Consider the following 15,960-nt stretch of genomic DNA (forward strand, 5'->3'; position numbering starts at 1 on the left):
CTGATAAACTTATTTATACACTCGACGTTTCGTTTTTTTTTCCAGTTTTCTGAAAAGTAAATTATTTGAAATCCCGCTCTGAATTTTTACAATGGCGCCAAAGAGAGCATCGCCGATGCAGTCTTCTCTGTACTCTATCGGTAAGAACTCGGAAAGCCCTTGATTTTATTCAGAATACTCCGATCAATCAAATGAATCTTCGTGTGTTTTGATTCGATTTCTCCAGGTGATTACGAGGTTGCAGTGGATGGTAAGAATTTCACCTGTGAATCTGGACCCAAAAGCATTCAAATTAAATTTCCCAGAAACTACAGAGTAAAAATCTCAGGTTCGTCTAGAATTTGGATTCTTGCGGTTTTGTTTTTTTTCCACTCTAATTTGATTGTTAGTCATTTTGGGCTCTATGATTTGATTATCTAATTCAATTTCATCTATTGATGTTATGCGGCTACTAGCAAAATGTGTAACAAACGTTCAAGTTGTCAACTTTTCTGCATAATATCTTACTTAGTTTCTTGTTTGGTTTTGTTTAGAGAAGGATAAAATCGTTTCTGATTATCCGAAAGAAGACATGTTTCTTCTTCTTAATCCTCGGGATGAAGATGATTTTACCAAATCTCATCTCCAAGTAAGTGGAATCTTACCAAAGCACTTAAAAATTGGTTTCTTTTGAGAAAAAGGCATTACTTTAGGGAATCTATTGCTCATAAGTACTATTAACTTAACTCATTCAGGAAGTTTTGAAGTTATATAGCAAAGAGTTACCTGACATGAGATATGCTTCAAACACTGGGAAGCAATCTGCATTTCTTGAGAGATGTGTCTCTAAAGGGTAAAAATCGTCTCTTTATCATAACCTTTCTTTATGTTTCAAGCTGGACTTTTAAGTATAGAGACTTCTTTTGGCCGTTTGTCACTAATAAAAACATTGAGAACGGAACCCATTTTTGATATGAATGGAAGAGTTATCTAATGCTGTATTTATTTGAATTGCATTATCTTGCAGAAAGTATTGTTCATTGGTTTTGAAGTCCACGCTTGGTGGAGACTCAGATGAGGTAATTAATAAGCTTTGGTTTAGTAAGTTCTTGATCAAAAGCAGCCTAGGCCTTGGAAGAATCTTGAAGAGACGTATTATTCTAACCAGCATGCTGTTTTGTTCCAATAGGAAGAATCTGTTTTATTCAATCTGCCAATGAATCGTATTTTAGATTGTCTGCTTTACCACATCTGAATTGATTATTTGGCGTGTGCTTTTGTAGATCTTAGCTGCAATCACTTATCAAATAGTCCCTGCTGATACACAGTATGCTGAGATACCTCTTGCTGCTGTAACATATACACACCAGAAAAAGGTTCGTTTTGCTCTGACTCTTTTGACACTTACTGTTGTAATAGCTTTTTTTGTGCAACGCTTTTACTAAAGGTCTTGTGTTTAATAGTTCATGTCTATAAGTTTATGTATTAGATATTGCATACTTGGTTTTAAGTGCTTCTTAGAACTGTAAACTTTTTCTTTCTGCAACTGGTTTTACTAAAAATAGCGTGCTAGAAACCTCATCAAAAACTAAATAGATGAGTTTCTTTTAATACATTTTCAGGGATTTGGTAAGCTCGTCTATGAAGAATTAATGAAGAGGCTTCATAGTGTTGGCATTCGAACTATATATTGTTGGGCAGACAAAGAATCTGAAGGATTCTGGCTTAAACAGGTGATATTATCACTTTATCACTATGTTTATGGTTGTTGGTGTTTTATCTTTATTAGTTTGTTGGATTCAAACTAAACTATCTTTTTTAAGTGCTTTGACTGTTTGGTTTCTTATATTACTTTACGAATTTTCAGGGGTTTATAAAATTAGCAGAGGTAGACCACAAAGGAAAAGCAAAGGGGTTGCACATTAAGTCTAATATTCGAAAAGCCTTGTGTTTTCCTGGCGGTTCAACTCTCATGCTTTCTCATCTGAACAAGGAATTTATTTCAAACCTTGAGATTTCCTCTTCATGGAAATATCAGTGTGAGGGATCTCCACTCTCGGCAAGAAATAATAGCACAGGTCCTGTGACTGGAGATTCAGTTAAACTGAGAGAGAGCTTTGGTGAAAGCGTATATCTTGACTGTAAGTTTAAAACTATTTCTTTCGTCAAATAGCCTAAGAGAATGTCTCTGAAGAAGATACCACATCATGAAGCATTTGAATATGTCTCTGAAGTTTCTGTTATAATGTGCCGTACACAGGTATCTCTGGTATCAGAAGTCCAATGGACTCGATCACAGGAAAGGAAAACAACAACGTGATCTCTGATCAAGCTACCACAGCTGACAGTGAGACCAAATGTTCAACACCAGGCTTAAAGAGATCTTGGGAAGCTTCATTGTCCTCTCTACAATCTAAAAGGATTCGGGCAAACAACAATAATAACTCTGAGATAGCAAAAACAGATTTGGCTCAGAGCTCTGCAAAGCAATCGAAAGATGGTAATTCCTCCCAAGTAGATATAACCAAGGATTCCCTGCCCACAATCTGCAAAAGAAACGACGTTGAACAATGTAGAATGGCAACTGGGATAGACATGGAAGCTCGTCCAAATGGACAACACTATAGAATCTTGTTGATGGACATTTGTGATGAAAACAAGAGAGCTTGGTTAACAGAGGTATATAAATCTTTCTGAGTTATTTGTTCCTTAAATGGGTTTTGTATCCACCTTACGTTGTCTTCTGATTTCTATGCAGGTAATAAGAAAACTTGGTGGTACTGTGACCTTGGATGGCACAACGAGCACGCATATTGTCACCGGAAAAGTCAGGAAAACTCTGAATCTCTGCACTGCTCTTTGCTCTGGGTTAGTCTCAAATATACAGGCATCATATTAGCCATTGTGAACTTATGCGTAAAATCATAGGAATGACGCGGTTTATGGTCCATCATACTTGCTTGCAGGGCGTGGATAGTATCACCAAGTTGGTTAAAAGAAAGTGTCCGAGAAGGAAGATTTGCTAGTAAGATGAGATATAATTATCTATCTCTGATGGGTACTTACTAATGAATTATAATGCTGACACTATTTTTGTTTAATAGATGAAGCTTCACACATACTGCATGACGAAGACTACCAGTTGAAATATGATACTGATCTAAAAAGCACAGTTCTTAGAGCAAAAGCTAGACCAAACTCGTTGCTAAAAGGATATGACATATGCGTTGGACCTAACATTGAACTGCCTATCAAAACTTCATCTGCTATCATCAAATCTGCTGGTGGAAATGTAAGTATTAGTTAACAACTTGTTTCAAGTGTTTCACATTTGAATCCAAAACATTGTAATATTCATGTGTTATCTGCAGGTGATAAGTGGAGTGAATAAGGTAAAGGAGGCGTCAAAAGCGATATACATAGGGTGCGAAGAAGACACAGTAGGGGCATTATTTGCAGCAAAGAAAGGAATTTGGACATTCAGCAGCGAATGGTTCATGAACTGTGTCATGAAGCAACAACTTGATCTTCAAGTTCCTCAGTTTGTTGAGTCCTTATGATGATGACTCGAACTCGAAACCTCCTATGATCTTTAGCTTGGAAAATCTCACTTATTATCTTTTTATGTTTAGAGACATTGTCGGAAGTTGAATGGATAGGCTAAGAAGCAAACTCAAGTCGCCGGTCTATTTATGTATAAAAATAAAAATGTGTTACTTGAAGGTTGGTTTAAGTTACATTTAAAAGTTTGAGATAATTTTGAAATATGAAAGGAAACTGAGGGTTAAATCGCAAAAAGGTAAAGAACTGAGGGATATTTTCGCAAACATTTAGAACAATGAATGAATAAGCGTAGGAGTTTCAAACTCAGCCCAATACACATCTCAGTAATGGGCCGACTAAAACTCAGCCCAATACACATCTTTACCCTCACCAGGGCAAAGCTAAAACATTTCGGATTGCTCTCTCGCTTGCACATGGATCCGTTCGTGTTTCGTGCCATTTCCACCATTATCGCTCCTTAAAAACCTTTTTCCAGCTAATTCTCTTTGTTAATCGTAGCTTTTTTGCTTCATCTGTCTCTTTCTGCTTTTGAGCTAGAATTTGTTGGGATCTGTGTTAGAGATTACAATTCTAATGTTCTAAATCGCAAAATGGATTCCCAAATGTTTTTTGAAATCGACAACACTTGAATCAGAAAGAAATCAATTCTAATGTTCTAAATAACATTGTTTTTTTGAAATCACCAAATGTTTGTTGTCATCTCTAGAGTTTGTTGATTTCAAAAAACCAATCTCGGGGGTTGATGCAGAAATGAAGATAGTAAGGTACTTGTTACAGAATTCAGCAATCCTCAAGAAACTCACTATACGTTTGGTGAAAAGATCGTGGAAAGCAGAGTGTTTTCTCGAAGATCTCTGCTGCATACAAAGAGGCTCTAGTGAGTGTGAAGTCGTCGTCCTTGATTGGTAAAGAGAGACTAGAGAGTACAAGTTTCATGATGTCTTGTGTAGTGAATGAATCTGCGTAGTAGTAGTAGTTTCATGGTTGATTTGGCTTCAGCTGTACTTTGGAAGTAAAATATCGTTTTATTAAAGGTTTTAAGCAGAACGAGTCAAAAGTATAATTTGGTAATCCCGTAACCATCACTTGAAGTCAAAGGTCTGAAATTAGATTACCAAATATCCCCATTCCCAATTAAGTAACAATCCTCCATTATTCTTCAATAAATAAGCGGGAAGCTTGAGTAGATTACAAGAATGACCCAACTGATAAAAAAAACGGCTCCTTTAAATGCAAAAAAACTCCTTTCAGTTTCAAAGGTATCGTCTCCCTCAAAATCACAAGCTCTACATACAATTCCTGCTCACATCATCACATGGCTTCATCAGATTCGTCTTACTCTCGGAAATTCTTACTCATCACCTTTCTTCCTCTTTCCTTGGCCTGCTTGGCCTTCCTCCTCCAATGGCGAAGCGGAGTCAACGATTCCGTTACGCAGTGGTTTGATGATAACTATCCGTTCCCAGGAATGGCCACTGTCTCCGAGAAACGTTCTCTTCGTTCTGATTCGAGCTGCGTTTCTCTTCTGGGTCAGAGCCGTACGCAAGCGTTTCCTTATCTCCGAGATTTGAAGCTTGATCACAAGCCCGATCTTAAACCTAGGGTTAGAAATCTTGGTTTTCAATTTGATGGGTTTTGAGAAATGTTAAGACTTGATTCATTTGATGATGTAAAAATCGATTTTTTTTTGTAGATATGTATAACGACGAGCACTTCTGCTGGGTTAGAGCAGACATTGCCATGGATATTCTATCACAAGGTCATTGGAGTTGAAACTTTTTATCTATTTGTTGAAGGCACTGCTGCTTCCCCAAACGTTTCTCGAGTTTTGGAGACAATCCCTGTGAGCTTTTACGAGTCTTGTTTTGTTATAGTTGCTCTGTTCATGAATCCTGATGTTTGGCTTTATGTTACCTTCTAATTCTCAGTGATGATATTTGTTTGCAGGGTGTAAATGTTATATACAGGACAAGAGAGTTAGAAGAAGAACAAGCTAAAAGGTATTCTTGTGTTTTGTCTGTCATTAAGTTATGGATTTAGAGCCATGTAGATTAGAAAAATGGAGGATTTGAAGGAACCACCTCTGGTTATTTAGACATACCTAGATATATTGGTGTCTCATTGGTGTGCTCTTGTGTTATGCTTCTTTGCATCTTGTTCTTCAAAACTGAAATGGTTCTTTGCATCTTGTTCTTTCAAAAAAGATCATTTCATTTGAAGTTTTATTACATTTTCTTTGGTTTATAGCCGGATATGGAATGAGACTTGGTTGGAGAAGTTTTTCTACAAACCGTGTAATTACGAATTATTCGTCAAACAAAACTTGAATATGGAAATGGCTATCACCATGGCAAGGGTACCTGTTACATTCAGTTAGTCACTAGAAAGATAAATTATAGAATTGCCAACTTTTTTCACATTCTCTCCTTTTGCTTGGTATATTATAGGATGCTGGTATGGACTGGATACTGCATCTTGATACTGATGAGCTTGTACATCCTTCTGGAACCCGTGAATATTCCTTGAGAAATTTGCTCAGAGATGTTCCTGCAGATGTGGATGAAGTTATCTTTACAAATTACGTGAGTTAAAAGTCTTTGAAGACATTGGAATTGGGGTTTCTTTCTTTGGTTTGACGATGGTGATGACTCGCAAATGTTCCTTTTTCAGGAGAGCAGCGTTGAGCGAGATGATATCAAGGAACCTTTCACTGAAGTACAGAACATTATCATCTAGAGCTTGCTATCTTGGGACATATCTTCATATGAGTTTTATCATCAAAAGTGTTTGTTTTTGAACTTTTAGGTATCAATGTTCAAGAAGAATTTTAAACATCTTCCTAGAGAAGTTTACTATGGAAACTATAAAGAGGCAACTCGTGGCAATCCAAACTATTTTCTTACCTATGCAAATGGGAAATCCGCTGCTCGGATTCAAGACCATCTTCGGCCCAATGGTGCTCATCGCTGGCACAACTACAAGACGTATCCAAAGTATGTTCTTTTCCTCACTTAGCTTAAACATAGACATTCATTCTTTTGCTTTTGTAATCTGACATTGATTCCATCTTTGTTGTGACAGCATCAAGGAACTAGACGAAGCTGCGATTCTTCACTACACTTACTCGAAATTTTCAGATCTTACTTCAAGACGTGATCGATGTGGCTGCAAACCAACAAAAAAAGATGTCAAGAGATGTTTCATGCTAGACTTTGACAGAGCCGTAAGCTAGTTTTGATTTGTTTATGTCGATTAGTATAGTTCTTGTTCATCACATTTTGTATTTGTTTTTGTTTCTGCAGGCATTCATCATTGCTTCAACTTCAACTTCAGAGGAAATGCTCCAATGGTACAGAGAAAGAGTTGTATGGACTGACGATAATTTGATCCTAAAACTTCTTAGGAAAGGAATTCTGACTCGCATTTATGCACCAATGGTCAGTTAGTTTTACTACTAAATCTACATCCTCTTTTAAATGCTTTTCATTGAACAAAGCTATCATCTATCTCAGGTTATAATCCAAGAGCTAAGAGAAGCCGGTGTTTTCAGCTCAGTGGTAACTTCAGCTCATATGTCTCTCTCAAAGAATAGAAGCAACTCTTCAACCTCAAGCAACTACTAGGAAGGTGTTGGAGTTTGATCTTGTTGGTGAATCTTAAGCAGTATCAGCGATACCACCGAAAGCATCTCCAGGCTTGGAAAAAATCCAAAATGTTTAATTATAACTTTCTTGAAAATAGACTTCAAAAACTTGCAGAGAGATGAAACAGAGATTTTCTGTACATTTTCGACAAGATTTTTTTTTTGCTTAGGTAACTATACAAGAAGAACATTAGAGCAGGCTTTGTGGATCTACTTGGACCATTAATATACATTCTATGTAAAATGCTTGGATTTTTCTGTTGGTCTTGAATCTTGATATGAAGAAGGAATCATAGTATGATAGTGTCTGTGTTTAAAGACTAGTGTTATAGAGTGACCAAAAGACAGTGGAGTGGGCGCGTGTCATATACGCGCGTACGAGCTTTTTTTTTGGCGGTTCTTTGCCTCTCCTTCCTCTCGAGTCTCGAGTTTGTGCCCTTTATTCGATGAACAACGTTCTTCAGTTTGGTCTCCAGAGCTCCGCCATATATGTCGCCAAGTACGGTTCTGTCTGAAATCTTTTAATAACTGATTCGACTTGTTTAGTTGATTATCCTTGAAAATTTAGGTTTAGAACCCCAGAAACCAGTTTGGTTTAGAACGACTGAATTGTCGCCTCTTCTTCTTCTTGAAATTTAGGGCTTATTTTGTGTTGTTGTTACTCCTGAATCGTTTCGGAAAAATTAAACCTTTTAGTCGTTGATTTCGGATTTCTTCTAGGTTCTGTTTCATTTAGCTGATGTTTGGAATCTCAAAGCTGTGACCTTTTTTCTCAACTTTTTATGTTTTCCAAAATTTTATTGTATGAAATTTCGTGATTGATGATGATTCTAGGTTTCTGGTGGTGCCTCTTAGGAGTTTGAGAGTTGGTTCATCTTTCGTTGGAGTTGGAGTGGGAACAAGAAGTTTCAACAAGAGGCTAATGTCAAATGCTACAGCTTTCTCTATCAACAACAGCAAGCGAAAGGAACTCAAGATACCAGGAGCAGCTATTGATCAGAATTGTCATCAGATGGTTTGTGCTAAGATTGTGATTCATTTGTTCACTTGCACTAGTGTAGCTAAGGGTTTTTGTTTGGTTTGCTTGTTTAATTGTTGGTTTTGATGTGTAGGGAAGTGATACTGATAGAGATGAAATGGGAACTCTTCAAGATGATCGAAAGGAAATTGAGGCGATGACTGTTCAAGAACTTAGATCCACGTTGAGGCAAGCTTATGCTCCCCTTCTTTTCTCTTGCTGCTTTGTTATTGTTTATGTGGACATCCAGATTCTTGTTCATTATTTAAACATGTGGAACGTTTTTGTATTGTGTTACAATGGTTTTGATTATAGGAAACTTGGGGTACCTGTGAAAGGACGCAAACAAGAACTTATCTCAACTTTACGACTTCATATGGACAGCAATTTACCTGGTATGTAACTGCACACCAAGAACACACACTTTTCTATTTCATATAATCATATCGAGAAAAAGGCATGAACTTGTTTGCATTTAGTAGTTGTCTAAGCTTGTTCCATTTGAATTAGAATAAAAGTCTCAAAACTGCTATAGCTTCTGATTATTTGGTGAAAGCAGTAAAGAATTTTGGTTCGGAGCTGCGTCTGTTTTACATTTTCTCTTGAAGTGAAAACCAAGTCCTTTCCTGTTTATCAATGTCAGATGAAATTTCTGTTTCAGATCAAAAGGAAACTTCTTCGTCCACCCGTTCGGATAGTGTCACCATCAAAAGAAAGATCAGCAACAGGGAAGAGCCTACTGAAGATGAATGCACTAACTCTGAAGCTTATGACATTGAACACGGAGAAAAAAGAGTAAAACAGTCTACTGAGAAAAACTTGAAAGCTAAAGTTTCTGCGAAAGCTATCGCGAAAGAACAGAAGTCATTGATGAGAACAGGTTTGTCGCGTGTTAAAATAAACGAATTTTATGTAATAAATACTGGTATCTACATAGAGTATTATAAAACATGCGTGTGATTAATCTACGTAGGTAAGCAGCAAATTCAGTCAAAAGAAGAAACATCATCGACCATCTCTAGTGAATTACTGAAAACTGAAGAAATTATCTCATCCCCGAGTCAAAGTGAACCGTGGACTGTACTTGCTCATAAGAAGCCTCAGAAGGACTGGAAAGCTTACAACCCAAAGACAATGAGACCTCCCCCTCTACCAGAGGGTACCAAATGTGTGAAAGTTATGACTTGGAATGTTAATGGACTGAGAGGATTGTTGAAGTTTGAGAGCTTCTCTGCTCTGCAGCTTGCCCAAAGAGAAAATTTTGACATCTTGTGCTTGCAGGAGACTAAACTCCAGGTCATAACTTTAGACCCTTCTTAAGTTGTTTCTGCTCTATATTTTAAACACAGCCAATCTAGAAATCTCTTGTACTAAAGACATACGCAAACTTATGACAGGTGAAAGATGTTGAGGAAATTAAGAAAACTCTTATTGATGGCTATGATCATAGTTTCTGGTCCTGCAGCGTCTCAAAACTTGGCTACTCTGGAACTGCAATAATCTCACGGGTAACAGAAGAATGTACTCATTTGTTATCTGATACGTCAAAGTGAATTGTATGTGTTTTGATCAGTTTGGTCTTTTGACAGATAAAACCACTCTCAGTTAGATATGGTACTGGTCTATCTGGTCATGACACGGAAGGGCGTATTGTAACTGCTGAATTCGACTCCTTCTACTTGATAAATACTTATGTCCCTAATTCCGGAGATGGATTAAAAAGACTGGTACTCAAATAATAGTATTGTATTTTATTGTCACGGTTGACATATATACTCTACTAATCTTTGTATTCTAACGAGTGGATTCCGTGGGTTTTCAAGTCATACAGGATCGAAGAATGGGATCGAACCCTCAGCAATCACATCAAAGTATGAAACGTTTCTTCAGAGTTTCTTTATTTTGTTGTATTTGTCCTTGTTACACGAGCTCAATGGCCCTTTTGCATCTGCAGGAGCTGGAGAAGTCTAAGCCTGTAGTCTTGACGGGTGATCTAAACTGTGCTCATGAAGAAATTGACATCTTCAATCCTGCGGTAACTATAACTCGAATGCTTCTTCTCGAACAGTAATCTCTCAGTTTTCTTAGTTCTTCACCATATCTTGTAACTAGGGGAACAAAAGAAGTGCTGGTTTTACAATAGAAGAAAGGCAGTCCTTTGGTGCAAACTTGTTAGACAAGGGATTTGTAGATACCTTTAGAAAACAACATCCTGGTGTTGTCGGTTACACTTATTGGGGTTATCGCCATGGTGGCCGCAAAACCAACAAAGGTAATTAAGTTTGTTTGGTACATATTCAGATTCATATGTTTGGTTTTTAAACTGGTGAAATGGTGTGAAACAGGATGGAGACTGGACTACTTCTTGGTGTCCCAATCAATTGCGGCCAATGTCCATGATTCTTACATCCTCCCTGATATCAATGGAAGTGATCATTGCCCCATTGGCCTTATTCTCAAGCTCTGATTTGTTCAAAATTTCACCATTCCCAGCTTTTTGCTAAAGTCTTGAGTAGATTGTAGCTAGAGAGTCACATGTTTTGCTTCTAGAGAGAGCTTGCTCATGTAAAAATATGGAATAATATATCTATCAGTAAACAGGCTCCAAACAATCTGAGTCTTGTCCAATCTCTCATTGCTCTTACTGTATTTCTTCGGAATAGAAACAACAAATTAACCCATCAATTGAGTTAGATTGGAACCTCACCATCTCTTTCTAAACACTAATAAGCTTCCTCTCGATTTATTCACCGTCAGGTTCAATGGCTCCTAAGCGCCGTAGTTACATATCCTCCCAATGGTTCCTTCCTTAGCACAAGCTTTATACTCGTGCGGATGGTGGAGGATGATGCTCTCTGTATTCTTCGGAATTGGATCAGCCGGTATGACGTGGCGGAGACAAATCGCGTTTGGTCGATCGCAGTTGTTGCAGATCTGTTGGCGACGATGCGCATCTGGCTCGCTCCTCCATCGTCACTGCTCTGTCCCGCGAGCGAATCCGAGATTAATGGAAATGTCGATACGTCGTCGTTTGGTATATTAGTGGTATTGCATCGTTTTAACTAAGGTTGTGAATGGTGACCAAAACCGCACTCAAAACCGCACCGCAACAGTGCTGTAACAGTATCAAAATCTCTACATATACATATGTATCTATGTATTTTCGTAACTATTTGAACCATACCGCACTTCTCCCGCACCGCAAAACGCAGTCACCATTCAGAGCCTAAGTTGTGAACGACGTCGTTTGCGCTATTAGCAACTATGATGCCAAGTGTTGGAAAGAATGTTTTAAAAGAACAGTAATAATAAGATTTTGAGGATGAAGGTGATGTTGAAAGAAGAGGTAGGAGAGTGCAAGTATCAAGAAAAAATATGATATGACAGAAATCTGTAACATGCCATAACTATAATAAAAGATTATTAAATTTACTTCAAGACATTAAAATCAACTAAGAGACTCGACATGAGGAAAGTCAGGACTGATTTCTGTGATACTTAAAAGTCAATAATATAGTCCGAAAGTATAATAAGGGAGGAGACGATACAAGATAAAATTATGTCCAAGTCAATAATATTAGGGAGGGGAAATAAGAAGCAGCTACATGAGTCTAGCATAGCATCGCAAAATGTTCCACTATTGGTCATATTAGACATTTAGATGCTCATGCAAACCATGAAATCCGTGGTGTATCTGATCCCAAAGTATATTCAGCTCCATGTAACTCATACTTGTCAGCTCTCTGCCATTCATTCTCCTGTAAGGATTCAAAGAAACACATAAGAACCAAAGTGACAGACACTATTTTGCAGAGCAACAAGTGTGAAATGTCATTACTCCTTCAACAGCCATAATCTCTCCAATTCTCTGTGCATAGGTTCAGCTTTTCGTTTCTCGAATTCTCTCTGCCTTCGCGACTGCAACAACATAAGCAATGAGAGGCAAGATAAGAGACAAAGTGAATATACATCTATATATATAGATATATAGGTACCACTGGTGGTGCTCCATCCTCCTGTTTCTGTTGTCCCTCTCCGGAGCTGTTATATATCCCATAATATACCCAGAGCAAGTCAGACTTTACTTTTGCACAATAGGTTCAGTAATTAAAAAAAAAGCAAGACAACATAATGTGTTTTTATTCACAACCTTAGAACCTAAGTAAGTGATGATCTCTCTCATATTCTAAGACATCAAGGATTCCAATAATAGCTAGATAATTAAATCAACATAACAAAGAAACGAGAGAGGATCGGATTCTGCGATAAAATAACTGATTTCATATTTTTTTTATTAGCCAGGTACTGATTCAACAAATGAAACCCAAGACAAACCGAACCCATTGGACATAGATAGATAGATAGATACAAATTGTTATAACTAAAAAGTTTTCTATTTATTACCCGCGGTTAGAGAATCTGCAAGGAACCAAAACCCTTCTCCTCCTCGTACCTTCATTATCAACCCCTGCTTCATTCTTCTGCAAAAGAAAAGTTGGGGCTCACTATTTATGTCAAATATCTAAATCCCGGAGAAGATAAGAAAAATAATTGGGAAAATGTACGAAAGCTTCAAACATGGAAATAACTGCAAGATCAAACATGCAATATCAGCATGCCTTTTTTTTTTTTTTTTTTTTTTTTAGTATTATAAATTAAAATCCCAATGGGCTGGGCCTTGGGCCATACAAACTTGGAAACAGATACAAAAAGGAGATCGGAAAATGTCACCGGAAATTAGAACGGAAGCTCGGAACTTGTTGATTCCCGGTGGCAGAGAGTCATACAAAATCAGCATGCCTTCTTCCTCATTAATTCACAAACAAATCTTGTTGGGCGACACTGACGTAATGTACTGTTGTTTTAAGTCTTTACCTTTGCAGCCTCTTCCAGCTTCATTTTGTCCTGTCATAAATTAAACATGATGTTTGAGAATTACAAGATTTTTCACTAATATGAGAAAGAAGAATTCTCATCTGTCTGTCTAAATTTGTGTACTAACCATATGCTTCTCCACAATGGGCAAGACATCATCTAGACGGTTTCTAAGTACTTGCAGCTCCTCGAAACTCAAACCGTCGAGATCCTTACCAGTCATTCTCCGGGGAATATAAAGGAAAGCTCAGCAAGTGGAAAGAAACAAACAGAGAAACTTGAGAACAAGAAACGGTTACATACCTGGTCAAAAGCCGTAATCTCTTGACTTCGCTCTCCATAGACTAGGCAATTGGTGTAAGAACAATATGTGAGGCAAAACAGAGAGATAAAAAGTTGAAAACGGTATTCGTGTACATACCAGTGCTTCATGTTCTTGTTTGTGTGGCCTTAGTTCGTCGTATCTGGAAAGAGATTGCAAACCACCAGAAGAAGTCAGGGTTGGTTTGATGAGTAATTACGTTGCAGAGGAGAATCATGAACTAACAGATCAAAACTTAGAAGCTAGAGCTAGATGATCTCTATAGATAGATTATCTCTGCTTCTACAAAGCCCAGTAATAGCTTACCAAGAAAAAAAAACTGCAGAATCAGATTTTGCAACGGATTCCATACCAATTACCTAGGAGCTATAATTCAACAACAAAACTCTAGAAATATACCTGCGGCTGCTGGATAATCCGCAGAAATCGCAGAGCAATCTCGCATCCTTGGTCAAATCTCTGCGCCTCCTCTTCAGAAATGGCGAGGAAGTGTCATCATCTTTATCATTGTCCGATGAATACCTCTCTTGTTCAGCTAACCTTGAGGTTGATTCCTTATTGTTCTGGTAAACAAAGTACGACACGATTAGAGAATAAAAGAAGTGGTTTCGATTTGCTACTTGGAACATGTATACATTGATAAATCTATACCTTCTCGCGCTGCCTTGCAGCAACTTGTTCCTCCCTTGGTCTATTCATTTGGACAAGCAAACCCAACAAAGCATTTAATATCTGATTGTCAAGTGAGAGCAGGTCACGAGATGACATACCCTCGAGCTCTCTACCGTTCATTCTCCTGTGAGGATGGGAAAAAAAAAAACCAAATTGAAAAGCTGAGACTCTTGCAGAGCAAGAAGAGGGAAATGCTGATGAGTTGTATTACTCGTTAACAAGCCACAATCTCTCAAACTCGCTCTGCAATGATTCAGAGTATCTTCTCTCGAATCTCGCCTTCTTTAACAGCTGCAAGAACAGGAGCATTTTACATACACAAGCTGAGGCTAAAAAAGAGACAGGACAAGAAGAGAGTGTACACAGACCAGCAGCGCTCCATCATCTCGTTGTCTTTGTTCAGAGCTGAATATATTCATAATACATGGAGAGCAAGTCAGGTTTTAGACTTACACAATAAACAAAAAGCGAGATATCATAGCTTGCTATTCTGCACCAAGACAGCTACAACAACATCGAAAACCAAGTGGTATCTCTCAGGATAAAGGATTCAAGTCCTAGTGTCGAGTCAAATAGAAGTAATAAGCAAAGAAGACGACAAAAAAAAAAAAACAGGTTTCACATTCATATATGGTTCACACAAGAACAAAAGAAACTAATTTGCATAGAGGTACAAATTGTTCTAACCAAAGGTGACAAGTGAGTTCATTATTGTAGCTATGAGAATACCTGTTGCATGGGACCAAAACCCCTCTCCTCGTACCATCACTCTCATTCTGAGCTTCCTTCTTCTGCAAAATTGTAAAGATATATATAAGGAAAGGGAAATTGAATGAGAAACTAGCAACGTTTTTTATGAATTAAAAAACTTTACCCTTTCGTCTTCTTCTAGCTTTATCATCTTCTCCTGCAATAGTGAAACAAGATGTTTGAGAATGAGAGCATTTTCAATAATAGGAGAAGGGAGTCGGAGGTCATCCTTCCCACCCCCCTAAATGGAAGTTTCCTCACCTTTTGGTCCAACACAGTGCGACTAACATCCTTAAGACGACTTTCAAGTGCTTGCAGCTCGGTGAAATGAGCATCGTCGTCTTTTCCAGTCATTCTCCTGAGAGTAAGAAAGAAAGACAAGTCAAAGTCATATAAACCAAAGTGAAGCAGTAGAACAAAAAAAGTAGTAGTAGATGTACATACTTGATCAAAAACCGTAATCTCTCCACCTTTTCCCGCAGCTGCAAGAAGAAGACATATATGTGTATATATATATATATATGATTTGGAAATTCAGTAGAGGACACAAGGAAATAATTGCATATACCACATTGTCTTGTTCAGAGGAGCCACATCCATATCTGGAAAAAAAGTCAAGGCTTTTATTAGCTCAAAGAGATACTATTTGGCTAAATGAGATTGATCAACCTTTTTCTAATCATAATCATGTTGGAGCCCCAGTAACTAGCTAGCTAAAGCAACAATCTAAAGATACAGATTGGGGATGGTTTCCATATTCCAATTACCAGAGACTAATTCAACAGCTAAACCCTACCTGTTGCTGGAGAACTCGCAGTAGTTGCACATCTTCTTCCTCAAATCTGTTCGCCAATTCTTCAATGAACCCTATATGGCTATATATATGTTTTTTTTTGTCCCACCGCTTGTGTATATTGAAAGAGCTTATAATAAAAACGTGTTTATTTGGGGCTGCGTTTATAAGAAGAGTTTATTTAGAAAAGCGCTTATTTGGGCTGCGTTTTAAGGCCTCTTTAGAACCCTCTAAACCCGGTTTCGACCTTGACGGGCCCATGGTTTCTTTGATTATGAAACAAAAAATAGTCTTTCCTTACCTAATTAACAAAATAGATTCTTTTATTATAAACTTTAACCAAA

The 15,960-nt window shown here is 37.7% G+C and overlaps 4 protein-coding genes and 1 long non-coding RNA gene across 10 annotated transcripts; 3 read left to right on the top strand and 2 right to left on the bottom strand.

Moving 5' to 3' along the window:
* Positions 1 to 49: 49 nt before the first annotated feature.
* On the top strand, positions 50 to 3,732 carry AT2G41450 (N-acetyltransferase). Of its 2 annotated transcripts, NM_129708.3 has the most exons (13): positions 50 to 140; positions 227 to 328; positions 534 to 628; positions 735 to 832; positions 1,007 to 1,058; positions 1,263 to 1,355; positions 1,602 to 1,712; positions 1,847 to 2,120; positions 2,240 to 2,658; positions 2,738 to 2,847; positions 2,946 to 3,004; positions 3,084 to 3,271; positions 3,351 to 3,732. In NM_129708.3, the coding sequence occupies exons 1-13, from the start codon at positions 92 to 94 to the stop codon at positions 3,537 to 3,539; spliced, it is 1,839 nt and encodes a 612-aa protein (NP_181676.2). In that variant the 5' UTR covers positions 50 to 91; the 3' UTR covers positions 3,540 to 3,732. The 2 variants fall into 2 exon arrangements, with proteins under 2 accessions (NP_181676.2, NP_001118498.1); NM_001125026.2 differs by lacking the exon at positions 50 to 140 and having other exon boundaries at positions 143 to 328.
* A 1,037-nt stretch (positions 3,733 to 4,769) lies between these two features.
* Positions 4,770 to 7,263, top strand: AT2G41451 (glycosyltransferase-like protein). Its single transcript, NM_001125027.2, has 10 exons — positions 4,770 to 5,146; positions 5,237 to 5,386; positions 5,491 to 5,543; positions 5,791 to 5,899; positions 5,991 to 6,125; positions 6,214 to 6,258; positions 6,349 to 6,536; positions 6,625 to 6,766; positions 6,846 to 6,980; positions 7,056 to 7,263. Exons 1-10 carry the CDS (start codon positions 4,859 to 4,861, stop codon positions 7,164 to 7,166), a joined length of 1,356 nt encoding a protein of 451 aa, NP_001118499.1. The 5' UTR covers positions 4,770 to 4,858; the 3' UTR covers positions 7,167 to 7,263.
* Positions 7,264 to 7,371: 108 nt separating this feature from the next.
* Positions 7,372 to 10,925, top strand: ARP (apurinic endonuclease-redox protein; the record flags this gene model as incomplete). Of its 4 annotated transcripts, none has more annotated exons than NM_129709.5 (12): positions 7,372 to 7,685; positions 8,021 to 8,201; positions 8,299 to 8,393; positions 8,520 to 8,599; positions 8,866 to 9,084; positions 9,178 to 9,500; positions 9,602 to 9,712; positions 9,794 to 9,931; positions 10,028 to 10,075; positions 10,159 to 10,239; positions 10,317 to 10,476; positions 10,550 to 10,925. In NM_129709.5, 12 exons carry the CDS (start codon positions 7,633 to 7,635, stop codon positions 10,669 to 10,671), a joined length of 1,611 nt encoding a protein of 536 aa, NP_181677.1. In that variant the 3' UTR covers positions 10,672 to 10,925. The 4 variants fall into 4 exon arrangements, with proteins under 4 accessions (NP_181677.1, NP_001323447.1, NP_001118500.1 ...); NM_001336913.1 differs by having other exon boundaries at positions 8,042 to 8,201; NM_001336914.1 differs by lacking the exon at positions 7,372 to 7,685 and having other exon boundaries at positions 7,739 to 8,201; positions 10,550 to 10,900.
* AT2G09280 lies at positions 7,384 to 7,607 on the bottom strand. Its single transcript, NR_140503.1, has one exon. It is a non-coding gene; the product is annotated as an other RNA (long non-coding RNA).
* Positions 10,926 to 11,853: 928 nt separating the features above from the next.
* On the bottom strand, positions 11,854 to 15,651 carry AT2G41470 (agamous-like MADS-box protein; the record flags this gene model as incomplete). 2 transcript variants are annotated; one of them, NM_129710.5, is made up of 18 exons in its annotated part: positions 11,854 to 11,962; positions 12,043 to 12,122; positions 12,200 to 12,245; positions 12,609 to 12,685; positions 13,080 to 13,109; positions 13,207 to 13,303; positions 13,383 to 13,423; positions 13,501 to 13,543; positions 13,801 to 13,964; positions 14,053 to 14,197; positions 14,285 to 14,364; positions 14,442 to 14,478; positions 14,803 to 14,864; positions 14,948 to 14,980; positions 15,085 to 15,181; positions 15,268 to 15,305; positions 15,392 to 15,425; positions 15,620 to 15,651. In NM_129710.5, the coding sequence occupies 18 exons, from the start codon at positions 15,649 to 15,651 to the stop codon at positions 11,854 to 11,856; spliced, it is 1,245 nt and encodes a 414-aa protein (NP_181678.5). The 2 variants fall into 2 exon arrangements, with proteins under 2 accessions (NP_181678.5, NP_001324449.1); NM_001336915.1 differs by lacking the exons at positions 11,854 to 11,962; positions 12,043 to 12,122; positions 12,200 to 12,245; positions 12,609 to 12,685 and having other exon boundaries at positions 12,859 to 13,109.
* Positions 15,652 to 15,960: the final 309 nt, after the last annotated feature.

This window comes from Arabidopsis thaliana, chromosome 2 (assembly GCF_000001735.4).
Source record: "Arabidopsis thaliana chromosome 2, partial sequence".
Lineage (NCBI taxonomy): Eukaryota > Viridiplantae > Streptophyta > Magnoliopsida > Brassicales > Brassicaceae > Arabidopsis > Arabidopsis thaliana.

Excerpts from the sequence above, each read along its gene's own strand:
- AT2G41451 (NM_001125027.2), top strand. The coding sequence starts at position 4,859 with ATGGCTTCATCAGATTCGTCTTACTCTCGGAAATTCTTACTCATCACC. Across the intron at positions 5,147-5,236 it reads AGCCCGATCTTAAACCTAGG|ATATGTATAACGACGAGCAC; the intron begins GTTAGAAATCTT and ends TTTTTTTTGTAG. Across the intron at positions 5,900-5,990 it reads TGGCTATCACCATGGCAAGG|GATGCTGGTATGGACTGGAT; the intron begins GTACCTGTTACA and ends GGTATATTATAG.
- AT2G41450 (NM_129708.3), top strand. The coding sequence starts at position 92 with ATGGCGCCAAAGAGAGCATCGCCGATGCAGTCTTCTCTGTACTCTATC. Across the intron at positions 833-1,006 it reads GAGAGATGTGTCTCTAAAGG|AAAGTATTGTTCATTGGTTT; the intron begins GTAAAAATCGTC and ends ATTATCTTGCAG. Across the intron at positions 1,059-1,262 it reads TTGGTGGAGACTCAGATGAG|ATCTTAGCTGCAATCACTTA; the intron begins GTAATTAATAAG and ends GTGCTTTTGTAG.